Raw genomic sequence first — 23,194 nt, forward strand, 5'->3', positions numbered from 1 at the left:
AATAAATTTCTTTGTTATACATTATTGTTCTCTATTTTAAGCAAAAATTATTATGTTTCTGGCCATAACAATTTTTCTGAGGATATTATTTCTGGCATTAAGTGCAAAAATTATTTAAATAAGCCCACACTTGGATGACCTGCATTCAAACTCTACTCCACTCAAATCCTGTGTTACAAGTGTAAGGGGATGACCAGTGGTTTTTAAAAAAGTATCTGCCCTTTCCATGTACGGAACAATCTATAATGATCAATGTGAATAAACTAGCACCTGTCATAATTAGTCATTAGTTTACTTTACCCAAGCAGCCTTTAATGGCTACCTGTGCTTGTTAATGTATAACTTCACTTGTTCCACATACTCAAAGGCTTTCCTTTATGATGCAGTTTACAGGCAGCAGTGTGTGTATGAATTAATTAACACCAATATATAAGTAAAAGGCAGTTCAGGAGTTGAAGACATCATAAAAACTTTTACAAATGAATGAGGACAAGGACACAAAGTATTCATTGCATAGAGACAGGCTGTAAGGATATTATCTGGTGTCAATCCTGCAAATTAATATAGGCAACTGTTTAAAAAATTAGGTGTACAAGTAACAGCCTCATAATACATTTACTCTCTCAAATGAATTTTGTTGTGAAGACTCAGGCACAATTTGAAAATAATAATAGCATTCATATAACACAAGGAACAAACAATGGAGTATCCAGGATGGAATGTGGCAATATTATCAAAAGGATAGTTGCTACTCAGTATGTCGTGGAGATGATGAGTCGCAGATAGGCAACAACAAAAAGACTGTCATAAGATAAGCTTTCGTCTCAGGCCTTGTTGGCCAAAAGCTAATTTTGTGACAGTCTCTCTGTTGTTACCTATCTGTGACTCTGCATCTCCACTATATGGTGAGCAGCAGTCCTTTTCATAATATTGACACTAGGGACAAAAATAGCCTCCATTATAAATAATTTAAAGAGAAAGGAGCAAAGTGTGCAGCCATAAAAATATTTGACCACATCCTTTGTGAATTAAATGTGCTGGCAGACAAGGAAAGCTTGAAAAATTTAGTGAAATCATTTCTCCTTGACAACTACTTCTACTCTGTATATAGATTTCTGAGTAGATAGTATGTAGATTTATGTGGTTGGGTTACAGTTATCAGATTCCATTGCAGATTAAAGAAAAAAATCTCATTGTGTAAATGGGCAGTATGCAGCAATGTTTTCATAGAGAAAATTTAGCTTATTTACCAAGAAACGGATAGGACAAACTTAGTGTAGTCAATGCAAATGAGGCTACCATAATTTTATATTTGGATATTGTAAATTATAATTTTTTTTCTTGTTATTGAAATCTACCATTTTATTTCAACTCTTACATGATGCCTCATTTGAGTCATAATGACTATCATTAAGGAGCTATTTTTTATAAGGTATATTATTGGAAGCAAATGATGTAAATATATATTACATGCACATATGTTACACCGGCCGCAGTGGCCGTGCGGTTAAAGGCGCTGCAGTCTGGAACCGCAAGACCGCTACGGTCGCAGGTTTGAATCCTGCCTCGGGCATGGATGTTTGTGATGTCCTTAGGTTAGTTAGGTTTAACTAGTTCTAAGTTCTAGAGGACTAATGACCTCAGCAGTTGAGTCCCATAGTGCTCAGAGCCATTTGAACCACATATGTTACACTTTTGTGTTTACTACCTATTGGCATTTTTTAAAAAGAATGGTAATCAAACCATCCTACTCTTTTAAGAGGAACAATAGAGCTTCTATGAGTTAACTGAAACAAGATTTCTGTTAATTTTCAAACCATGTTTCCAATGAATATTAAATACATGAAATAAAATTTTTATGATTTTTCAATGTGTTTTCAAAGAACAGAAATGCAGAAATAAGCAAAGTATTAAATATGTCAGATATTACTTATTCTTGTTTTCTACACCAAGAGCTTGAGAAGCTTTTTAGTATGGTACATTCATTCATTTGTTCATTCATGCATCATGTTCTGTAAATTGCATCAGGAAATAGAGCCTTCATGGATATCGAACAATTCATCACCACCATTCTCTGAGTTTTACCTTACATGTGCTGCACAGATGCAAGTGATACAACATGATTGTGATCACTTTCCTGCTATGGTCTCAAACCTTCATCTCATGGTTTCAAAACCACAGCTTGTTGATAATAGTAGCCCAAATGCATCCACCAAAACTATGGAAATTGCTACAGTACATTGAAGGTCATATCTAAGATCTCAGTTTCACTGATAATTAGTTATAACTGTGGCTAGGATTTTTTGATCTAAAACTAGCCATAACATGCAATAAAATATGTTAATCAAACAATGGAAAATCCAGGATGGAATGTAACAATACCAGGGAAGGAAAGCGGAGATGCTGAGTCGCGATAGGCACAATAAAAAGATTCACACAATTAAAGCTTTCCGCCATTAAGGCCTTTGTCAACAGTAGACACACACACACATACACACACACACATACACACACACACACACACACTCAAATAAAGGCAACTTGCACACACATCTGCAGTCTCAGAGAGCTGAGACCACACTGCGAACAGCAGCACCAGTGCATGATGGGAGTGGCGACTGGGTGGGGGTAAGGAGGAGGCTGGGGAAAGGAGGGGGAGGGATAAAATATGTTGTTACACCAAAAATTGATAAAAATATACATAATAACTCAAAAATTATGACCTAACAATGTTAAAATGAGATAAAATTTCTGTTGTTAAGTAAATTAGTAAGTCAGTTTATGGTAACCATTTACTTAAGAATAAAATGTACACGAGAAGCAAGTTAAACTATAGAATTTGATGTTGTTGGAGGCTTTTTATCAACATCAGAACAGAGTTAACCTACTATTTTTTTGCAGTCTCATTTTTACTTCAATCTCCAATTTATGAGCTTTGAGTCACTGTATATATAGGACATCTAAAATGGACAATATCATTTGAATCTAAATGATTAAGAGAACTTTTGACTCCACAAAATCATTCAAATGGGATGCTGTGTATGGATACCCTTCATTTTTTACTAACACCTTTTCCATTTTCTTTGATACTTCTTTTACCACTTTACTACAAACAGCTTCTAATTTACAAACTTCCAGCATGCTGGTGTAGCTGTGGGTCAACAACTTGCAAATTTTAGTTTTTATTCACATGACAACTAGTTTCAGGCTGAGACCTAGTTACAATGATTTGAAAATGGGTCGTGGCGTGAAACTAATCATTGTGTGAACACACTGTGTGAATAAAAAAAAGTAAAATTTGCTACTTTGGACTGGTTTTTATTTGTACCGAGCTTCTAATTTATCACAGCTTTTTTCCTTTGTTCTGTCTGCTTTACAAGTGGCAGTTCTGACTGCTCTGAATAGTTATGGCAGCAGGAATAAATCCAGAATTTGATTTTATGTACAAAAGTTTGACTGGAATTTCAGTGTTGGACTATTTCTTGGCCAACTGAAGCAGTTACACTGCTATTTAATGAACCAGTTATGTTTTTTTATAATATTGAAGTTCTGGCAGTAAAAGTTACAGGCAATGATATAGGAGCCCTACCTGGTCAAAATAGAAATTGGTGGGTAGGAAATATCTGTTTCTAACAATTTAAGTCTACCAGAGCAGGAAAGTTGCTACTCATCATAAAGTGGAGATGCTGTTCCACGATAGGCACAACAAAATGATTCACACAATTATAGCTTTCGGCCATTAAGGCCTTTGTCAGCAGTAGACACACATACACACACGCACACACACACTCACGCACACACAACTTGCCTTAATGATCGAAAGCTATAATTGTGTGAATCATTTTGTTGTGCCTATCATGACTCAGCATCTCTGCTTTATGGTGAGTAGCAACTTTCCTGCTCTGGTATTGTTACATTCCATCCTGGATTTTTCATTGTTTGATTTAACAATTTAAGTCTGCAACACATGAAGCGGCTTTCGAAAATACCTTTCTGACACACCAAATGTACTATGAATCTCTTCAGCAACTCTTTGTAAGGCATGAGCTAAACAAGTCATCTGCACAATTTTACTGTTTAATGCTTTTTATGAATCTTTCACCATTTAAGGCACAGCATCCATTACAAATAGTAGTATGTTGGTATACTGTCATGCTTAATGCCTTTGGGACATACAGCAGGAACAAAAATTTTTAACCATCTCCCTGACCAGATAAAATGTTTAAGAGAAAATGAATCTCTTTTTAAAGCAAAACTAAAGGAATATTTGTTAAATATGTCTGTTTATACATTAGAAGAGTTTTATGATGCAAAAAGGGAAATAGCATTTAGATAGAATTATCCATCTTGTTAACAAAGAAATGTGCTTGCAATTTTTCTCCAAATGAAAACATGAAATTTTGTATTAACACTCAAAGAAATCTGCTGTTATATGTACAATATCTGTTTTTCCTCTAAACTTTGTATTAACTATATGCAGTTATGTAGAACATTTTTTATATATTTAATGAAGACTGTTTTGTATCTTTTTGTATGTTTGTTGTTTTGTATGTTTGACTCATTCCACATCTCATGTGATGTGCTCACAATACGAGATCTACGGAACATGAAATAAATAAATAAAATAAAATAAATAAATGTGTCAAACATTTTACTAAAAGTGGAAAAATCAACTTTTTCCGAATAGTCACAGCTTATCAGGAACTTTTCCCCTGGCCATCTTCTTCCAGAATTCCCACAATGACATTTGCAACATATCTTCCCACAGAACCTGTGGTTTCATAGATTTGTACCCACAGTTCTTTATTTGCAACCCAATATCTGAATTGCTGCATTGTTTCTTTGTAAATATGACTCACATAGTCCTTTCTTAATGTGGAAAATTAAGAAAGAGATTTCCCTGTGTGTTTTTCTAAGAATACATAAAACTGCAACCAGTCACTTTTTTGAATAAGTTATTTATTATTCCATGAACCGGTTTTGAACCTTTTCAGGTTCATCTTCAGATGGTTCAAAAACTGGTTCATGGAATAATAAATAACTATTCAAACAAGTAACTGGTTGCAGTTTCGTGTATTTACATTCAATTAACAGTCACAGGTTCTAAAATATTTGTAATGAATTCATGAAATTTAGGATGGTTCCGTTTACTTAAGGGAATGCCAGCAGAGGGAAATGCTTCACAAAGTTCTTCATGGAATAAGATTGATGGGATTTCCCTGGAGCATGTGTTGTAGTGTTCTCCATTTTCAATCTGTTGCATTCCATATTTGTGTTTTCCTGATGCCACATGCTGCTGAACGTTAAATGACTTCTCTGTAGTTGCTCTTACACTGCACAGTTTACAATAGAGTATTTTAGCACATCAGTCAAAAATATTTTCTCACCGTATTAAGACACAAATTCTTGTTATTTTACTGGAATACTTTGTTTCACTGTCAGCATTTTTTTCTGAACTATAGTACACATGCTTCAGACTTTAAAAAGACTGAAAACACAATGAGACATTCTTTCCCAATCAGGGTCCACAATAGATTTAGTTACTACCTGCTCAGAGAGTAACAATAGTCTACACGAACTCACAGTTTCTTTAAGATGAAGTCCATGTTGTGTATTCACATTAAATGAGGGAAGAAGCGAGATTATTACCATTTTCTGGGAAACAAAAAGAGATGGATAATTCTAGAAATGGAACATGAAATAAAGAATTTGCAGGGGAAGAGTTCTCACCTTCTCAAAAGTATAAAAATGTAACGAATATGATTATTTACTTACTAAAATATATTCTTTCAGAGAGAAATGGTCATATATGCATAAATAAGACTTTACAGATTACAGTAATTCATTTAGTTTTTCCATAACAGGCAGCTGTATGTATTTAAGGAGCATGTCAGTCTTACAAAAAATGTGTCCTATCATAAAAAGTCCTAGCTCTAGTTATAGCTCCACATTTATAATCACCCTCATTTTTAACTGTCTCCTCCTTTTTTACTCACAGGACATCATTATCATCATCATCATCATCATCATCATCTGTACATTTTAGAGCACAGATTTAAAGATGTTTCTGAGGCAAAATGTCAAATCTCAAGCCCCTAAAAGGGCATGTACTGGAGATCTACCAATTTCTTGTTGTATGCTGTCCAATATCATTCAGTACACTGATTTGATTTCAACAGAGCACTGTCAAACATTTTGTTCTAAACAATAAAGAAATTTATAGCTTATGTTACCCAGCTTTTACTTCGTGGAATCATATCAAGCCCATTTTTATTTTTAAGAAACACCATACAATTTTTGTTTGTGACATTTATTGCTTTTCTGTTGATATTAGCCTGAGGCGGCACTTAAGTTCTACAAACTGTCTTATAAATATTAATTTGATATTCATTTTCTTTTCAGTAATACTTTCAATAATACTTTTCAGTAATACTGATGTACTTACTATATTCAATCCTTTATTCAGTGGTCTGAGATATCTGTTCCATATGACTCAGAGTACCAATTTCATATATTGTATTCCAACAGCTTTACTCCCATCTGAATTGAGGTTTTGAAACTATTGTAACTTTTTGGTAACCATATACTGAGGGAGCCTCATTTCACAGCATTTGCCCCCATTGTTGTTTAACTGTTTATCTTACTGTGGTACTATTTTCAATATTCATTACTTCCATAGTTTTTATTAGATATAGCTTCTTCATTTGAGTTAATTTTTCAGTTCTTCAATCCTTCTCAAAACCTTGTATTTTCCTATAGTTTTATAGGTCACACAAGTGTTTGCTGCAATACAGGTTTTTTTTTTTTCAGACTCATCCTTTTTAAATATTTACTTTTTCTTGGTCATATTGTCACAATTTCATTCCTTCTCACTTTGTCTGACATGTTTATGAATGCAACAACACAAACCTTCAGGAAATATTTATGTTATCTAGACTGATGGACCCACCTGCAAAGCGAGCAACACTTGAGAGGGATGTACCACTAATACCAGGTGGCAGAGCAACTACAAGTGAGGACCACTTGCCAACGGTGCCCAGAGAACCAGTAGCTAAGCGATCAGCTAGTCTCACTAGAGCTGATGATCAGAATAAGCAAACTCTAGTCATTGATATCACAGGTAAACGTGGGAATCTCAAGGCAATGTCACCTGCTGGGAAGCCTGATGTTCCTGAAAATTTAGGGGATGCTATTAGAAGGTGAGATGTATTATCTACATACATCAAAATAAACAAATAAATTATATTACACTTATTAATGACATCCTGATGTGAAAAACATGTTAGTTTATTGTATATAAGTAATAATTACTTCTCAAATGGTGTTAATTGCTCTTCTTCAGTATTTGTTGTTAGACCAAAAATTTTGCCTAGCTTGACCCACTACACTACAGAATATCATAACATTCTGCAATATTTTAATAACCACCATCGTCCACAAATATTATTACACTGAGGCAGACAAAATGTATACTATGCTCTTGCGGGTTTTGTGAGTGTGATTAATTAAAATGTAAACTAGTTGTTAATAGTTCCATCTTTTGCTGTTTCACTTATCCTTTACATTAAAACTGAAAACGAAAACATTAGCTCATTTTATTTGACATTTTTATCACTGTATGGTATTTTGACCATCAATTGCATAATCTTTTACCATGCCAAAATGCCTGTACCCTGAAAATAATACCTAAGGTAACATATGATTTATTTTGCTTTCAAATGCATCATATCATCACCACTCTCTCTGAGAAAGTAATGGAACACTTTTTCTCATATTTCATATTTTCCTGTGCCATTACATGCTGAAGAACCTTGCTTATCCATCCTGTACCGATTTTTGACTAAACATTTTTCATTCTTTCTGTACATCTTTCGTACTGTTTCTTCCTTCCTGTGAATTGTTCTAGTGCTCCCCATCAACTGTTCCAGAGGTATAGAAATTGGTACCTATCTACAAAAAGAGCTGAAGTCTGCTTACCTCAATACTTTGAAGAATTTACATACTGTAAAGTGACATCAAACACAAGAATTAAAAAGACTTCTGCTCTAATTGGTCATGATCTGTGGAGAACAAGCCATGATTTTTGTAAATCTTGTGTCATAAATATTTTTTGTTACAACATTTATGTTGAATCTGTCATTTCGAAGGTACAAAGGATACTAGGGCATTTATGAAATACAGCTTCATACATTTACCATTTTTAAAATAATTTTCATTGTACGCAACACCTATCCCTATCCTTTTAAATCACTGCTGAAAGATGTTTTGAACTGTTCTCTATTGCATGTTGGCTTTTTAGGCCTTTTTTCTGCAATCATAGCATTACAAGTAATTACAGTAACCAAGATGGAATATATCCCATACTACTTGAGTTGGAACATTCACCCTCCTACCTATAGGATAAATTTTCATCAATCTGTTGGGACTTTGTAGTGATGGGTGATCAACTGCCTTCAGTGTGAATGGATAACTTCAAGCATATTTATGACCTGAGACCAGCATTGTTCTACATACATTCTCCTCATGGCAGTTCCTTTGGTGTTTAATATCACATGTTTCAATACTCCACTTGCAGCAAACAATGCTCCCACATTTTTTTTCTTAACAGGCAGTAATTTTTGAACTGCAGTGAATGCAGCATCAGCTTCAAGCATGTCTTCCTATTTTGTTACTTATTTGGAATACTGCAGTAAAAAAGTCATTTATGACTGCCACAATTATATCACTCACACAGAAAGATGAGCAACCTGCAAACATTTCCCCTCAACATCCACATCTCACTCAAGGAGTGTGGTGCTGGCAAATAACGAAGTCTCCCTTCTTCAGTGTGGCTTTATGGAATGTGTACATTGCAGATCCAGAGAAGCTCAGTGACTCATCATCTACTTTGAAATATGACAGACACTCATCTTCCTGAAGTAGTTTCTATATGACATTCTCTTCAGTGGCTGAGGAAGGAGGTCAACCTTATGGATGAATGCCCTCTGTGCTGCAGTTACAAGCCTGACATTTCCTAAGTCAGTGGAATATGGAAGAGCAGTATGGATATCTACTCTAATCTCTGAAGGCATTTTGTCAAAGCAATGTACCACTGCTAGATGTTGATATTAACAATATTGCAAAGACACTCACTACTCTTCTTTCATCCACTGCAGCATCTCTTGATGCTAACTCATCAATAGATAAATGGAAAAACAGGTCTTTTCTACAGTAGATCGAAAGATGCACGGAAGTAGGTGTTGACACGCCCACCAGTTTCCTCATTCTGCAAAAATTTTGCAGATACCATAATAAATGTTTGACCATCCAAAATGTGCACCTGACCATGAGAGCAACGTTGAGGGATGTTGTACTCCCCAACAAAACAGAGTAAGTCATCACGTATTCAAGGTAAACAGAACTGGAAACTAAATATATGCTTTTATAACACTCCAAAACTGTGCCAGGTACTCTAGCATGACACTAACTACTCTGATTTGTTTTTTATACATGATTTCATTTCAGGTAAGATGTAATGTCTACAGCATAGTCATGCATAGCTTATCACATATTTTAGGCAGACAAAAAACACTACAAATCATGAAACTTCTTGGCAGATTAAAACTGTGTGCCGGACCGAGACTCGAACTTGGGACCTTTGCCTTTCGCGGGCAAGTGCTCTACCAACTGAGCTACCTAAGTACCATAATAAAGGCAAAGGTCCCAAGTTTGAGTCTCGGTCCGGCACACAGTTTTAATCTGCCAGGAAGTTTCATATCAGCGCACACTCCGCTGCAGAGTGAAAATTTCATTCTGACTACAAATCATTTCAGTAAACACAATCATACAAATGTATCTTTTTAAATAACATAATTTGAACTTTGGTTGGGGCACCATGACCACCTCAGTATATAATTGAACCATAGAATATTGCTTGTATTAGTCACTAGTGTCACAGTTTATTTATTTACATTTTTTTGTATGTAGTCATCAAGCTGATGACTTTTACAAATGTCACACATGGGTTGTGTAGTTAATTAATATAAATAACACTTACATATAATAGTGATCCATATATTGACCTTAATATTCTAAATATATTACATGTTACAACAGAGAACATAGAACTCAAGAGTTCACTGAGTGAATACAAACTCTTACTTACTAGGAAAGCTTTTATCTCCTTGTGGAACAGCTTTGCTTTGCAAGTTTTTACAGTGTGTGGCACCTTGTTGAACCATATCTGCCCATTAATATAAGGAGTATTACTAGTTATTTTTAATGTTGTCCTCTGCCTGAAGTAGTTACCCTTACTTCTAGTATCATATTAATGTTTATCACAACACTTATTTACTGTGAATATAGTAAGTTTGTACAAATATGAGGAATACATTTTTAAAAGTTTATGTTGGACATATGGTTCATGGCAGAACTCTCTGACCTTAGTCCATACATTAACCTTAGCTTCTGTAATACCAATACTCTATTCGGGTGCAGGTCTGCTGCAAAGTACTACAGTTCAATACCATAATTAAAAAGTGTATAAATTGTTTCTTAAGGTTTGACTTGGAACTATTTTTGCCAGTAGGCCTATCACATACAAGCTACTCCTGATTCTCTCACATGCAGAATTAATGTGGTTTACCTAATGAAGATTTTAGTCCAAGTGAACATCAAGATATTTGTTACCTGCTTGTACTGATGCAATACCATATATATTGTTTATTTCAACCTCATGAGGGTCAGCTTTTTTAAATAGTAATAGCTAGGGTTTACCTGGGTTTTACTGATGTTAGTGTTTAGGTCTTGGTGTAGAAAATATATGGTTACTTAAGTAACACCCTTAGAAACAACTGACTGTAATGCCTCAAAGTCTTGCTCATAAAATAAGAGGGATATGTCATCACCAGTGCTTACTAGTTGTGAGATGGAGCGTTGTGTCGTATCATTGACTTAAACCGAGAAGAGGAAGGGGCCAAGGATTGAACCCTTTGGCACCATGTTGATTATTGTATCCCTAGAAGATTGGAAATCTATGACTGTATTATGTATTCTGTGTGAAAGTTAAGTACACTGCTTGTGATTAGTTAAGTATGTGAACAGTAACTGCATAGAAGACTGTTTGATGTCTTATGCCTTCAATTTTTTAATGAGAAGCCCATGGTTGGACTGAGTCAAAGGCTTTGGAAAGATTTAATAAGATTCCCATTGTCCTAATTTTTTTCATCTAGGAGGATACACACTTCATGGAGAAATTCAATAACTGCAGCTGTTATGCAGTATTCTTTCCTGCAACCATGCTGTATTTCTGTTTGGAATTTTCTGTAAAATAAGGAAAGCACCGGCTCTTATGCACTGCTTTATCATGCTTATTTTCAGATTACCAGACTAGGGTAAATGTTTTCTCAAATTACAATTTATGAGGTAGATTAATGGTTTAACTATTTCTTTTGTGCACTTTTTTAACTGCAACATTTGATATACCATCAGCTAGTTTACTGTCTGTTCTTTAATGTGATAATTCTCTTGCTTATTGCATTTTCCTTAACCTCATCAAATTCAAGTGATGTGATCCGATATCTCTTGGTGCATGTCTATTGTGTGTGTTGTATTTCCTGTTGGTGATATGAATTGTTCATTAAAAAGATTACATAATGATTTAGTGTGTTTTACAGTATTACCATCCTGTAAAATACATAATTGTATGCTATCCCTGGCTGTGAAGGTTTTTCAATACATATTGATCAGTTTCCAGGAGGCCTTGCTTACATTCAAGGACTGCGATACTTCATTACCATGAATCTATTTTATGAGGTTTATAAGTTTTGCTTTACAGACTTTTTTAGCTGGGTTACATTTTTGTTAGAAAATATGCAGTCTTGATTTTTACAAGACATCTAAATCATGAATATTCTGTCCAAGTTTAATAAGGTTGGCTGAAAGTCACAGCTTGTTATTTCTTCCGCTCTGAGTATGTGTTGGTCCTGTCTGCATTTCTTTAGTTGGGTGGCAGGAGTTGAAGTACCTCAGTAGAGTAGTGTAAGACTCGTCCCATTTGTTATCTGACTCTTCCACATGATAGATGGTGTCCCATCTCTCCTAGCTAGTTTAATTTTAAGAGGGTTGATGTTACTGTTATTCAGTTCTCATTTCTTTACAAAAGTTTTGTTATTCTTTTAGGAGCTGATTTTCTGTATTCTACCTGTAGTACAAGTTGGTCTCAGTAATGAAAGTCTACATTACTATCCTTAACAGTGTCTTCAGCAATTTTGTTAATTATTTCTTAATCTGTCCTAGTAGAACTAGAAGCTGAGACCCTGGTGTCTATGGAAACTACATTTTTAAGACCGTATGAAGTTGATGTGTCTATGAGTTTCATGTTAGCTATTTTGGTAGAGTCTGCATCAGTTGTAAGGTCTCCAAGTACAGTTAAGGTCATTGGGACCAGTTTGGCTAATTATGGTACTGAAACTGGTCAGAAAATGATTACATCTGCACAAGACGGCCTATATAGTCATATTACATTAAACAGTGGAAAATCCAGGATGGGATAATGATAGTATTAGATTAGATTAGATTAGTTTTTTGTTCCATAGGTCTGTGCTGATGAAATCCTCGTGGATGTGGAACATCTCAATTTTTTTTATTTTTTATTTTTTAAGCTGAAATAACAATACTAATAGTATGAATATATACAATACATCATTTGTTTCTATTAAAAAATTCATCAATGGAGTAGAAGGAGTTGGCCACTAGTAAGTCTTTCAGGCCCCTTTTAAACTGATCTTTATTTGTAACTAAATTTTTTATGTTTGCTGGCAAATTATTAAAGATGAGTGTTCCTGAGTAGTAGACCCCTTTTTGAACTAAAGTAAGTGCTTTTAAGCCCTTGTGCAGATGATTTTTGGTTCTGGTATTGTATGTGTGAACTGAGCTGTTTGTTGGAAAAAAGAGATATATTATTTAGGACAAATTTCATTAAGGAGTAAATATACTGAGAGGTAGTAGTTAGTATACCCAGTTCTTTGAAGAGGTTTCTACAGGACGTCCGTGAATTTACTCAACAAATAATACGTATTACACGCTTTTGGACTCTGAAAACTTTTGTTTGACTTGAAGAGTTACCCCAAAATATTATGCCATATGACATTATGTAATGAAAGTAGGCAAAGTATGCAAGCTTTTTCATATTTATGTCGCCTATGTCTGTTAACACTCGAATTGCAAATACAGATTTGTTAAGGCGTTTCTGCAGTTCTGTGGTGTGCTCCTCCCAACTGAATTTATTATCAAGTTGTAATCCCAGAAATTTAAAACTGTCAACTTCTTCTATCTGCTCTTCTTCATACTTTATGCATATGCTGGTTGGAAATCTCTTACAGGTTCTGAATAGCATATAGTGAGTCTTTTTGAAGTTTAATGTCAGTGAGTTGGCTTTAAACCATTTATTAATATCCATGAAAATATCATTAGCAGATCTTTCTAGAACTACACTCGACATACTGTTTATTGCAATACTTGTGTCATCTGCAAACAAAACAAACTCTGCTTCTGGCAGTGTAACTGATGAGAGATCATGAATGTGCACAAGGAAAGCAATGACCCTAAGATGGATCCTTGTGGGACACCACATGTAATTTCTTCCCATTCTGATGATGACTGATGACTTAATTCACTAGTCCCTTGCACTCACACCCTTTGTTTTCTGTTAGCGAGGTATGACTTGAACCATTTTGCAGCACTGCACGTGACACCACAGAATTCTAATTTATTTAAAAGAATGTTGTAGTTCACACAATCGAATGCCTTTGACAAACCACAGAAAATACCTGCTGCTTGTAACTTGTTATTTAATGAATTAAGTACATTTTCACTGTAGGTATAAATAGCCTTCTCGATATCAGAACCCTTCAGAAATCCAAACTGTGTTCTTGATAATATATGGAAAGGATAGACTGCTACTCACTATATAGTGGAAATGTTGAGTTATGGACAGGCACAACAAAAAGAGCTGTTTTTGTGTGAATGTGTGTGTGTATGTTGTCTATTTCAGAAGAAGGCCATCTGGCCAAAAGCTTACATGTTTTGTAGTATTTTTGTTGTACCTGTCTGCGACTCAGCATCTCTGCTGTTTGGTAAGTAGCAATTTGTCCTTTTCATAATATTCCTACTACTTTAAGTTTTATCACATTGGTTCCATTCTCTTTTAGTTGGATTACAGTTCCACTCACTTCCCTCTTCTCTATGCTGCTCTGTAAGTGCAAGTTCCTTAAACTGAATATATCCATTGAGAAAGACTGCCAAACCATTGCCTTACATTGTTTTCTACAATAACTGTTTGCCAATACAAAACCATCTAGCTTGTAGTATCTAATTTCATTACATTTTAGACCATGTTCGGTTAATACTAACAAATGGGACAAGTATTCATTTACAAACATTTGCAGTATACTGAGTTTATTTTGGGATACTGCACATTCAGATGCATCATCATAAGTGGTGTCTGGGTTTCTTCTCATTTTATATGTCTGTGGAAGTTGCAGTATTCTGTGAGAGAGAACCAAGATTATCTTCACTGTTGTACTTAACTTTCATGAGTGTGATTACGTTAGGTGCCCAGGATTCATACAAATCTAGTTTGTCTTGTTGATCACTGCTGTAATGTTTCTTTACTGCAACAGCTTCATGAATATGTGCTAGGGCTTTTGATTTGCTCCTGTTGCTGACTTGGGCACAGAGACATTTTATTTCACTCACTGATCATAATTTTCCCTTCCTGTTTACATGTAGTCCAGTCTGAGTGTGTCCATCACAGTTCATTTTGCTAACAGCTATTGAGTTTACATAGCTAAATTTTTGAAATCATTTTTGTGGCACTGAATTGTGGATCCCTATTTCCTTATTACCACAAGACCACTCTAGTCATATCATACAGGTAAATTTGTTACAACATTGATGTTGTACCAATAATTCCCTGTAACTCCTCAGTGCTGACTTGCTTTTGTTTTTATATAGTCATTCACACCACCTGTAGACACAATACAATCATCTTTGTTTAGTTCATTTCTATGGCTAAGTTTTCAACCACTGAACTAAATGTTGCTCCAGATTTGATATTAGCAAACACAGAATGATCAGCATTCATATTTTCACATAGGGAAACAGAGTAACTTTTTCTGTAGCTATCAGGCTGAATTAGGAGGTTTTTTGTTTTCCTTGCCACTAAAAATTTTGTGTTCGGAGCTTTGTAGGGTGTCTTATTGTGTATTGTTTTGGATGTGCTGGTAGTCGTTTTGTAGTATGGATCTTGGGATGGATACTTAGATAACACATGTGAAGGAGTGGGACTTACACACTCAGCTTGCATGTGCAGTTACTTTGGTAGACCACACTTCTGCTGTGAAAAATGGATGCTTTTAGCTTCGCTGCCATGGGAATTATTGGTGAAAACATTTCTTGCATGCATGTTGTCATCCTTTGTATGACAATGAAAGTAAATTTTTTCTTCACAGTTCAAGCTCAAAGTGACAAGAAGCAAAGCTCATTTATTGGCTAATGGTGTAACATATGGCATCTTCATTAATGATTTCAAGGGAGACAGTCCATCAATTCTGCTATCACTGGTGTATAAGAAAAAACAGATTAGGATGCATACAATCCATATAGGCAGTCACTTTTTCCTCATCCAGGAAGTGAGTGGTATAGAACAGAAATTTGCTAAAAATGGTATGAAGTATTCTCTGAAACATACTGTATGGTGGCTTGCGAAGTAGGTTTGTAGATATAATCAGCTCTGGGAATTCAGCATTCTGCAAAGCATGCAGGATTTTTTAATTAAATACAAATCATTTGAATGAATATACTAAAAGAATGATACTCAGTTGGTATGAAATCAGCAAACAGATTAACATGTGTTTGTTATAGCATTAGAATTCTGATTTTCAAATTATCGCACAAAGTGTAAGACTTGGCAAGCTTTTTAAAGTTTCCTTGACCAAGGAATTTTGGAAACTATTGGTCTAACATACTGTTATTGCATTAGTTTTAAAACATGGTTGTGGAGTTGAACAATGACTGAATGTTAGATATGTTGTAAAGCAGTACAGTGGTAGCTATGTTTCAATGAGTCTTGAATGTAGTTTGCACTGTTTTATGTAGCAGTGGATAGTTGTGTAAAGATACGAATATATGGCCAAGTAGACCAGACTCTGCCACTACCTCTTTGTTAAGGAAATCAGTGAGTAGTATTCAACACAGCTTAGTATCATAATCAACTCACACATGCCCCAGGTTGTCATTGTTAATGGATAATACCCTTCTCTTAAAATGCAGTGTACAGGGAATAGGCAAAATAGTGTGAACACCAGTAATTACTGAGAATGGTTTATTAAAAAGGGATTGGGGCCCATTTGCCCATAATACAACTGCGATTCTTCTTGGAATACTGGCATAAAACGATTGTATAGTCTCCAGTGGAATGTTATGCCACTCTTTGATCAGAACCTCTTCTAACTTCTGTAGTGACGAGAGAGGCAGAAATCTGCTCTGGAGTCTGCGCTCTGATACTGCCCAAAAGGGTTCAATAATGTTAAGGTCTGGGGACTATGCTGGCCAGGGAAGGTGCTGCGGTTAAGTTGCATGCTCCTCATAACATGATTGTATTGTTCTGGCTATGTGAATGGGAGCATTATTGTCCTGAAATATGGGATCACTATTGGGGAACAACATTTGAATCATGGGGTGCACCTGATCATCTAAAATGTTGACATAATCATTGGCAGTAACATGGCCTTTGAGAGTGATGACAGGATCAGCAGAATACCATGCTATTGCTGCCCACACCATCACACTTCCACCTCCACACGTGACCATTGGAATCAAGCAATCAGGATTGTAGGATTCTTTTGGCGTTCTCCAGACGTAAACCCTGCCTGATGTCGGAAATAGTGAAAACGTTGACTCGTCGGATCATGTGACGTGCTTCCACTGATCAGCTGTCCTGGATTTATGCTCCTAAAACCATATTTTGTGCTTCTTTGCATTGGTTGTCGTCACTAATGGTTCCAGTATAGCAGCTCGTCCACGAATATTTGCTGTATGGAGTTCTTGGCAGACAGTGTTGATAGATACAGAGTCACTTTAGGTGCTGTAGTTTTATGTTGTTTTTACAAAATTTGAGTTAGTGTATGACAATCCCTTCATTTAGTTTTGATTTGCACTCGCTATTATGTTTACATGATGATGTCTTTCCATGTTTTGTGTAGGTTGTCATGACTGTTGAAACAGTTGCTCTTGAACCATTCAGTAATTTGGCTGTCGTGGTTACTGATGCTCCAGCTAATGAGGCTCCCGCAGTCTTCCCTCTTTGGAACTCCATTAGGTCTTCCATTGCTCATCGACCTCAGCCTCTGAATGCAGATACAAAGTGTGTACTACTTGTAAACAACCTGCACTGATGCCTAGTCAGTACTGAACATGCACAGTCCAGTGCAACATGTGCCTTACCTGCATTGTTGACCATCAAACACAACCATTCTATTACCAGCACTGTTCACATTATTTTGCCTATTCCCTGTATGTCCCAGAGCATGTAAACATTGTGAACATTGTGAACTCTGTATATACTTTTGCTGATAATGCAGCCACATGATCCTGATAAATCTCTGGCAGCACTCCATAATGTGTGTGTGTGGGGGGGGGTTTGTGGTTGTGACTACCAAAGTTTGAATAATTCTAGCAGCTCTCTATGATTTGCAGGTATGTGTATTGTGATAATCCTGCTGATTGTTACCTTCAAGTAGCTGCATAGGGAGATATTGCAAGATCTGTGGAGGGAATACTTTTTATCAGGTTGTTTGCTGATAAGAGGTTTTGCTCATATCGTGGAATTAATTTTCAGTGTTCGCATCTGTCATTAAAAATGTCCGTTATTGACAGTTATTGCCATTAAACCCCATGTATTTCTGTTGAGGAATTTAAAAGCGTCCCTAATTTAGAACTGTTCATTAGGTGAAATATTCGCCATAGTAGTATGAAACAATAAAATGCTGCCAAAAAAATTATCCTTAATGCCTTCTTTCTGTTCCAAACAAATCCTTGTATGATGAAAGTTCATAAGTAGCAAATTGGTCAGATTAGACTGGTCATGGTGTTGAGATGTCAGCTCTGTGAATGAAGTGTATTTTGGCACACAAACCAGTTCAGTTATGATTAGGCAAGTGTTAAAACTGTTCATGTAGCCAATTCTCAAAAATTAATAGTTTATGGTGAAAGTTTCAATCAAAATTTTGTCACCAACAAAGAAAATCTACAGTTCACTGGTGTCTATGTTGAAAAACAGCAAAATTTTACAATATATATCTGTTGTACATCCATCATTAATAAATAATTATCAGTTCTGTATTTATAGAGTGATGCAAAAATAAACTGTAAGTTCATCTTGCAGTTTTAGGTTACGTTTTGAGTTATAGGATGGTGAAGATCAAAATATCACTTAAGGGGACAGCGATAGAGGCAATACAAGTGTATACACCACAGGTGGTTTGGACTTCTGAGGAGAAGCAAGAGTTTGAAGAGGAAATGCAGAAGCAGAAGGGAAGGAAGAATGCGATAGTAATGGGGGATTTAAATGCACACATTGGAAGAGAAAAAAAGACGAGGCTGCGAAAGTGTGCTTGGACCAGAGGGTAGGGGCTGCCGAAATGAGGGAGCTGAAATACTATTGGAGTTCTCTCAAAGGAATGGCTTGCTGGTTAGGAATTCTTGGTTCAAGAGAAGAGAGAGCAACAAGATTACCTGGTACAGTCAAGACTTAAAGAGGAAATCAATAGTTGAATGATAGTGAGATGAATAGGAATATCATTGACATTAAGGTAATACCATCAGAGGCCTTGGATAGTGACCAACGTTTGTTGGTGGTAATGAACCTGAGAGGGACTGAGGATAATAAAGGGACAGAAAACCAGGAAAGATGTATAAGAGTACAGAAGTTGAAGGAGGAAGAAAGCAGGCTACAGTGCCTACAAGTAGTAAAGGAAAGCATCCCAAAGATGAACCAAAAACAGTAGAAGAGGAATGGGGTAGATTCAAGGGAACATTAGTAAGTGCGACGGAAGCAATATGTGGGAGGACAAGTAACAAAAAGAGATGGAAAGAAACACCCTGGTGGAATGATTAAACAATGGATATAATACAGAAGAAAAATAGAGCATTTAGGGTATGGTTCCAGAAGAGAACAGTAGAGACAAGAGGAGAGAATAAAGGAAGAAAGAAAGAAGCAAAAAGAGTGGTGGCAGAGGAGAGAAGAAAGTGGATGGAACAATGGACCAGAATGATGGAGGAGGATAGTGAAGGTTCAAAAAAGGTGTTATATGGGATGATTAAAAGTAAGAGGAAGAACGGTATGACAGATTATGTCTGAATGGTTAACAAAAGTGGCCAAGATGTAGAGAAAAAGGAGGAACTCAAGGATATGTGGAATGAGTATTTTGAAGAACTCCTGAACCTGAATGGAGATCTGGATGAGGAAGAGCAAGCTGAAGAGAAAAAGAGGAAGAACAACAAATGGAAAAAGGACCTTACATGGGTAGAAGTGGAAGAGGCATTGGGCAAGATGAATGGAGGGAAGTCACCAGGTCTGGATGAGGTAAGTGTAGAGATGGTGAGAGCAGCAGGAGAAGTGAGGGAGACAATGGCTGTATCAAGTAATGAAAATTGTGTGGAGACAGCAGATGATCCCAGAAGACTGGAAGAAGGGAATAATTGTCCCAATCTTTAAGAAGGGAAATAGACAAGAGTGCAAGCTCTACTGAGGGATAACAATGGTGAATCATTGTACAAAGATTTTTGAAAAAAATTTGGAAGTATGAATTTGGACAAAATTAGAAGGAGGGATGAGAGAAGAGCAACATGGCTTCACAACAGGTAGGTCCACAGTGGATCTAATTTTTGCTGTAAGACAACTGCAGGAACAGCATAATGAAAATGGAATCGATCTACTTATGACCTCCCTGGACACTGAAAAAGCATATGATAGTGTACGTAGAAGCAAAGTGTGGAAAGCTCTGGAGAACAGAGGAGTGGCAAAACAGATCATTTGGAGGATAAGGGAATTGTGCCATGGAAGTGTGAGCTGTGTCAAAGTGGGAGGAGAGAGATCAGCTTGGATTGAACAGCTTAAGGCAGGGAAGAGCACTTTCACCATTGCTCTTCATTGTAGTGATGGATGATATAATGAGTACAGTAGCACAACTAACTGGTGAAGGAAAGATGAAAGATATGGTGTTTGCAGATGATCTGACGATTTGGGGGAACAAGGAGGAGGAAGTACAAGAGAAGTTGGATGTATGGGAATAAACAGTACAAGAATATGGGATGAAATTTGGTATAAGTAAGAGTGAAACGATTATCACAACAAGAATGAAGGAGAGAGGGACAACTGGAATAACAATTGGTGGGGAACGATTGAGAAGAGTGGAGAGTTTCAAGTAACTAGGAAGCCAGATAGAGGAAGATGGAAAAAACGATAGAGAAATAAACTAAGGGGGGAGAAAAGCAGAAGCATTTTGAAAGAGCGTCAGTAGCCTAATATGGATCAAGGATGTACCCCAGATCAGTAAAAAGGTTATATACTGGTCATACTAAGTCCTGATCCTGACATATGCATTCGAAACCTGGGTTACGAAAGGAAGACAGAACAGCAAAGTACAAGCTAGTGAGATGAAATTCTTGAGGAACAGTATTGGAGTGACAAAGATAGACAGGTTAAGAAATGAGAGGATCAGAGAGTTAATGAAGGTGGAACCATTACAGGAGAAGATAGACAAATAAAGGCTAAGATTGTGTGGGCATGTTAAGAAAATGGAGGAGAAGAGGATACCCAGGAGGATACACGAGATGAAACTGGAAGAAAAGAGACCAAGAGGAAGACTGAAAGACAGATGGCTGAAAGGAGTGGAGGAATGCATCCAGAAGAAAGGAGACGACTGTACCAAGGTGAAGATGGAGAGATGGTGGCAAGACAAAAGACGATGGAGAGGCTTATGTTCCAAACAGAACCGGCCATAGGCTGGAAACTGTCCAAGATGATGATGACCTTCTCTATGCATGACATTACATTTTACAGTGTATAAGCACACAGATGATATTACTGTGCACTAATGTCATAGCTTGATGTTAGTGAATGCTGTTTTTCTTTTAGACATCTGTGCTTAGTTGATATGTCTTCTTGAAGGTGTGGTACTGTATCCACTCTCCTAGGTATTAATTTATCCTTGTAGATATCTTTTATAGTTCGATACTCCATTTCTGTGGAAGTTTCAGGTTTTCAATGTTGTTATCTATATGTGTAGTAATACTCTTTAAAGATTGTCACCTGTCAATATAGAAACTTCTTTGGTTAGTCCATGGTTGTGTTTGTTGTGCTTTGGTTGTTTTGAGGTGCTCATCTGAGACTGTCAACTTTCATGGTTTAAAATAAATGTTTTATTTGGTGTTTTATCAATGTGGGAGCAGACCTGCATGGTTGGTAAAGTTTTGAAGAAGTGTGGTCATAGTACTGCAGCTGATTTTGACAAGAACTTTGTGTTATAGAAGTGTACAAGACAAGACAATGACTGATGAAGCCAGCAAATTGAAAAACTCAGTGGCAAAGAAACTGACAAACCTGCAGAATTATAATGCAAACTGTTTTAGTGTATGATGAAATCTTTGACATTTGAATTGTGAGCTGATTAGGCAAAAAAAAAGTGCACAAAATTATGAAACCTCTCTTGCTAAATGGACCAAGGCCAATGCAAAGGCAAGGAAATGCCTAATTCTATCACTTGACACTGAGCCTTTACTTCATGCCAGGGAATCCAGAACTGGCAAAAAATTTGGGATAAGCTGCATAAGATTTATGGTGATCGCTTACATGAAAACAGTGAACTGCTTAGACATAAATTTCATGCATCCTGTGGGAAGCATCTGGTGGTATACAAGTTCCTCTAGCCAAATTCGATGATAATGATGGTAATCAAGCTGATCACTGGCACAATTTACCTGCTGAAGAGAAAACATGGAATAAGTTACAAAAATTGTGTTTAAATTAGGAGTGAGAGCAACAGATCATGATGATGAAAGTATTGCCATAGCAATGATGTCAAAAAGATGGTTAACAGACGCCAAGTGCAACTGAACTTAATATGAAGTTTCTGCATTGAGAATGTCTCATTATAAAAGGAATAAAGACAGAAAATGCTTTTCATGTAGGGAAGTAGGTCACACATCAAAACAATATAAAAATTGGTTTGTCTTGTTTTAGGTATAACAAAAAGTGCCTATGAACAAACGTACTAGTGTAGACATGACTGTGCTACATCGCCAACAAGTATAATATCATTGGGACTTCAAGAAACTGTAGCCCCACAGATATTTCATAAATTGAGAAGAAAGTTTTAATGATGAGATGCAATAGTTTTCCTTTTTTTTCACTGACAGTGGCACAACAAATCATTTAACAAAGTAATGTGTTTGGTGCACTATGTAAGAGTCAATTATAACTACAGGAAGGATGGAAAGTCGTAAAAATGGTGGCATTTGGTACAGGTCAAATAGATGTACATGAATAAAATGGACAGATATGGACTGAACAATATTTTGAAGATGTTTCATTTTGCCCAGATGTATCATGTAAACTTATTTCTTTTAAGAAATCTGCGTGAAGGAATAAGTTGAAATTTATGGCAAATCATAGTTATTTTTCAAAAACAATAGTGCAGTTGCTGTTGCACAACCAGTGGTGAAAGTGGTCTTTTATCATTTGGCTGTGAAGGTTATTCATCAGGAACAGTCTTGTGTTGTTGCTGAAACTGGTGGTATCTTACAGAGATGGCATGAGAAAATGATTCATCAAAATAAATGCTGTGTGCACAAATTTTTGAATTATTGTAGCATAGAAACAAAGTATTGTAGCAGTTGATAGCAGCTTTTGTGCTGGATGCATTGTGGTAAACATCATCGGCAGGTTTTTAGTGAAAGAATGCGGAAACCCACTAAACCTTGAGAATTGGTTTGTACAAATGTTTGCAGACCAATGGAAGAAATTGATATGCAGTGTCAGTGACATTTATTGTTTTTAAGGATGACTTTTCCAGTTTCAGCGAAACACATTATATTAAAGAAAACTCACCACTCTTTATTAAAATGACAAAGTCAAGCTGAAATTTCCAGAGAA

At 36.2% G+C, this 23,194-nt stretch overlaps 1 protein-coding gene across 1 annotated transcript in view; it reads left to right on the top strand.

The window, feature by feature from the left end:
- LOC126260757 (uncharacterized) overlaps nucleotides 1–23,194 on the top strand; it is a 289,462-nt gene that overhangs the window by 195,451 nt on the left and 70,817 nt on the right. The window contains exon 8 of the mRNA XM_049958096.1: nucleotides 6,936–7,199. Within this exon, the coding sequence (XP_049814053.1) occupies nucleotides 6,936–7,199 (264 nt within the window). The remainder of the gene's footprint in view (nucleotides 1–6,935; nucleotides 7,200–23,194) is intronic.

Source organism: Schistocerca nitens, chromosome 5 (assembly GCF_023898315.1).
Source record: "Schistocerca nitens isolate TAMUIC-IGC-003100 chromosome 5, iqSchNite1.1, whole genome shotgun sequence".
In the NCBI taxonomy this organism is placed as follows: Eukaryota; Metazoa; Arthropoda; class Insecta; order Orthoptera; family Acrididae; genus Schistocerca; species Schistocerca nitens.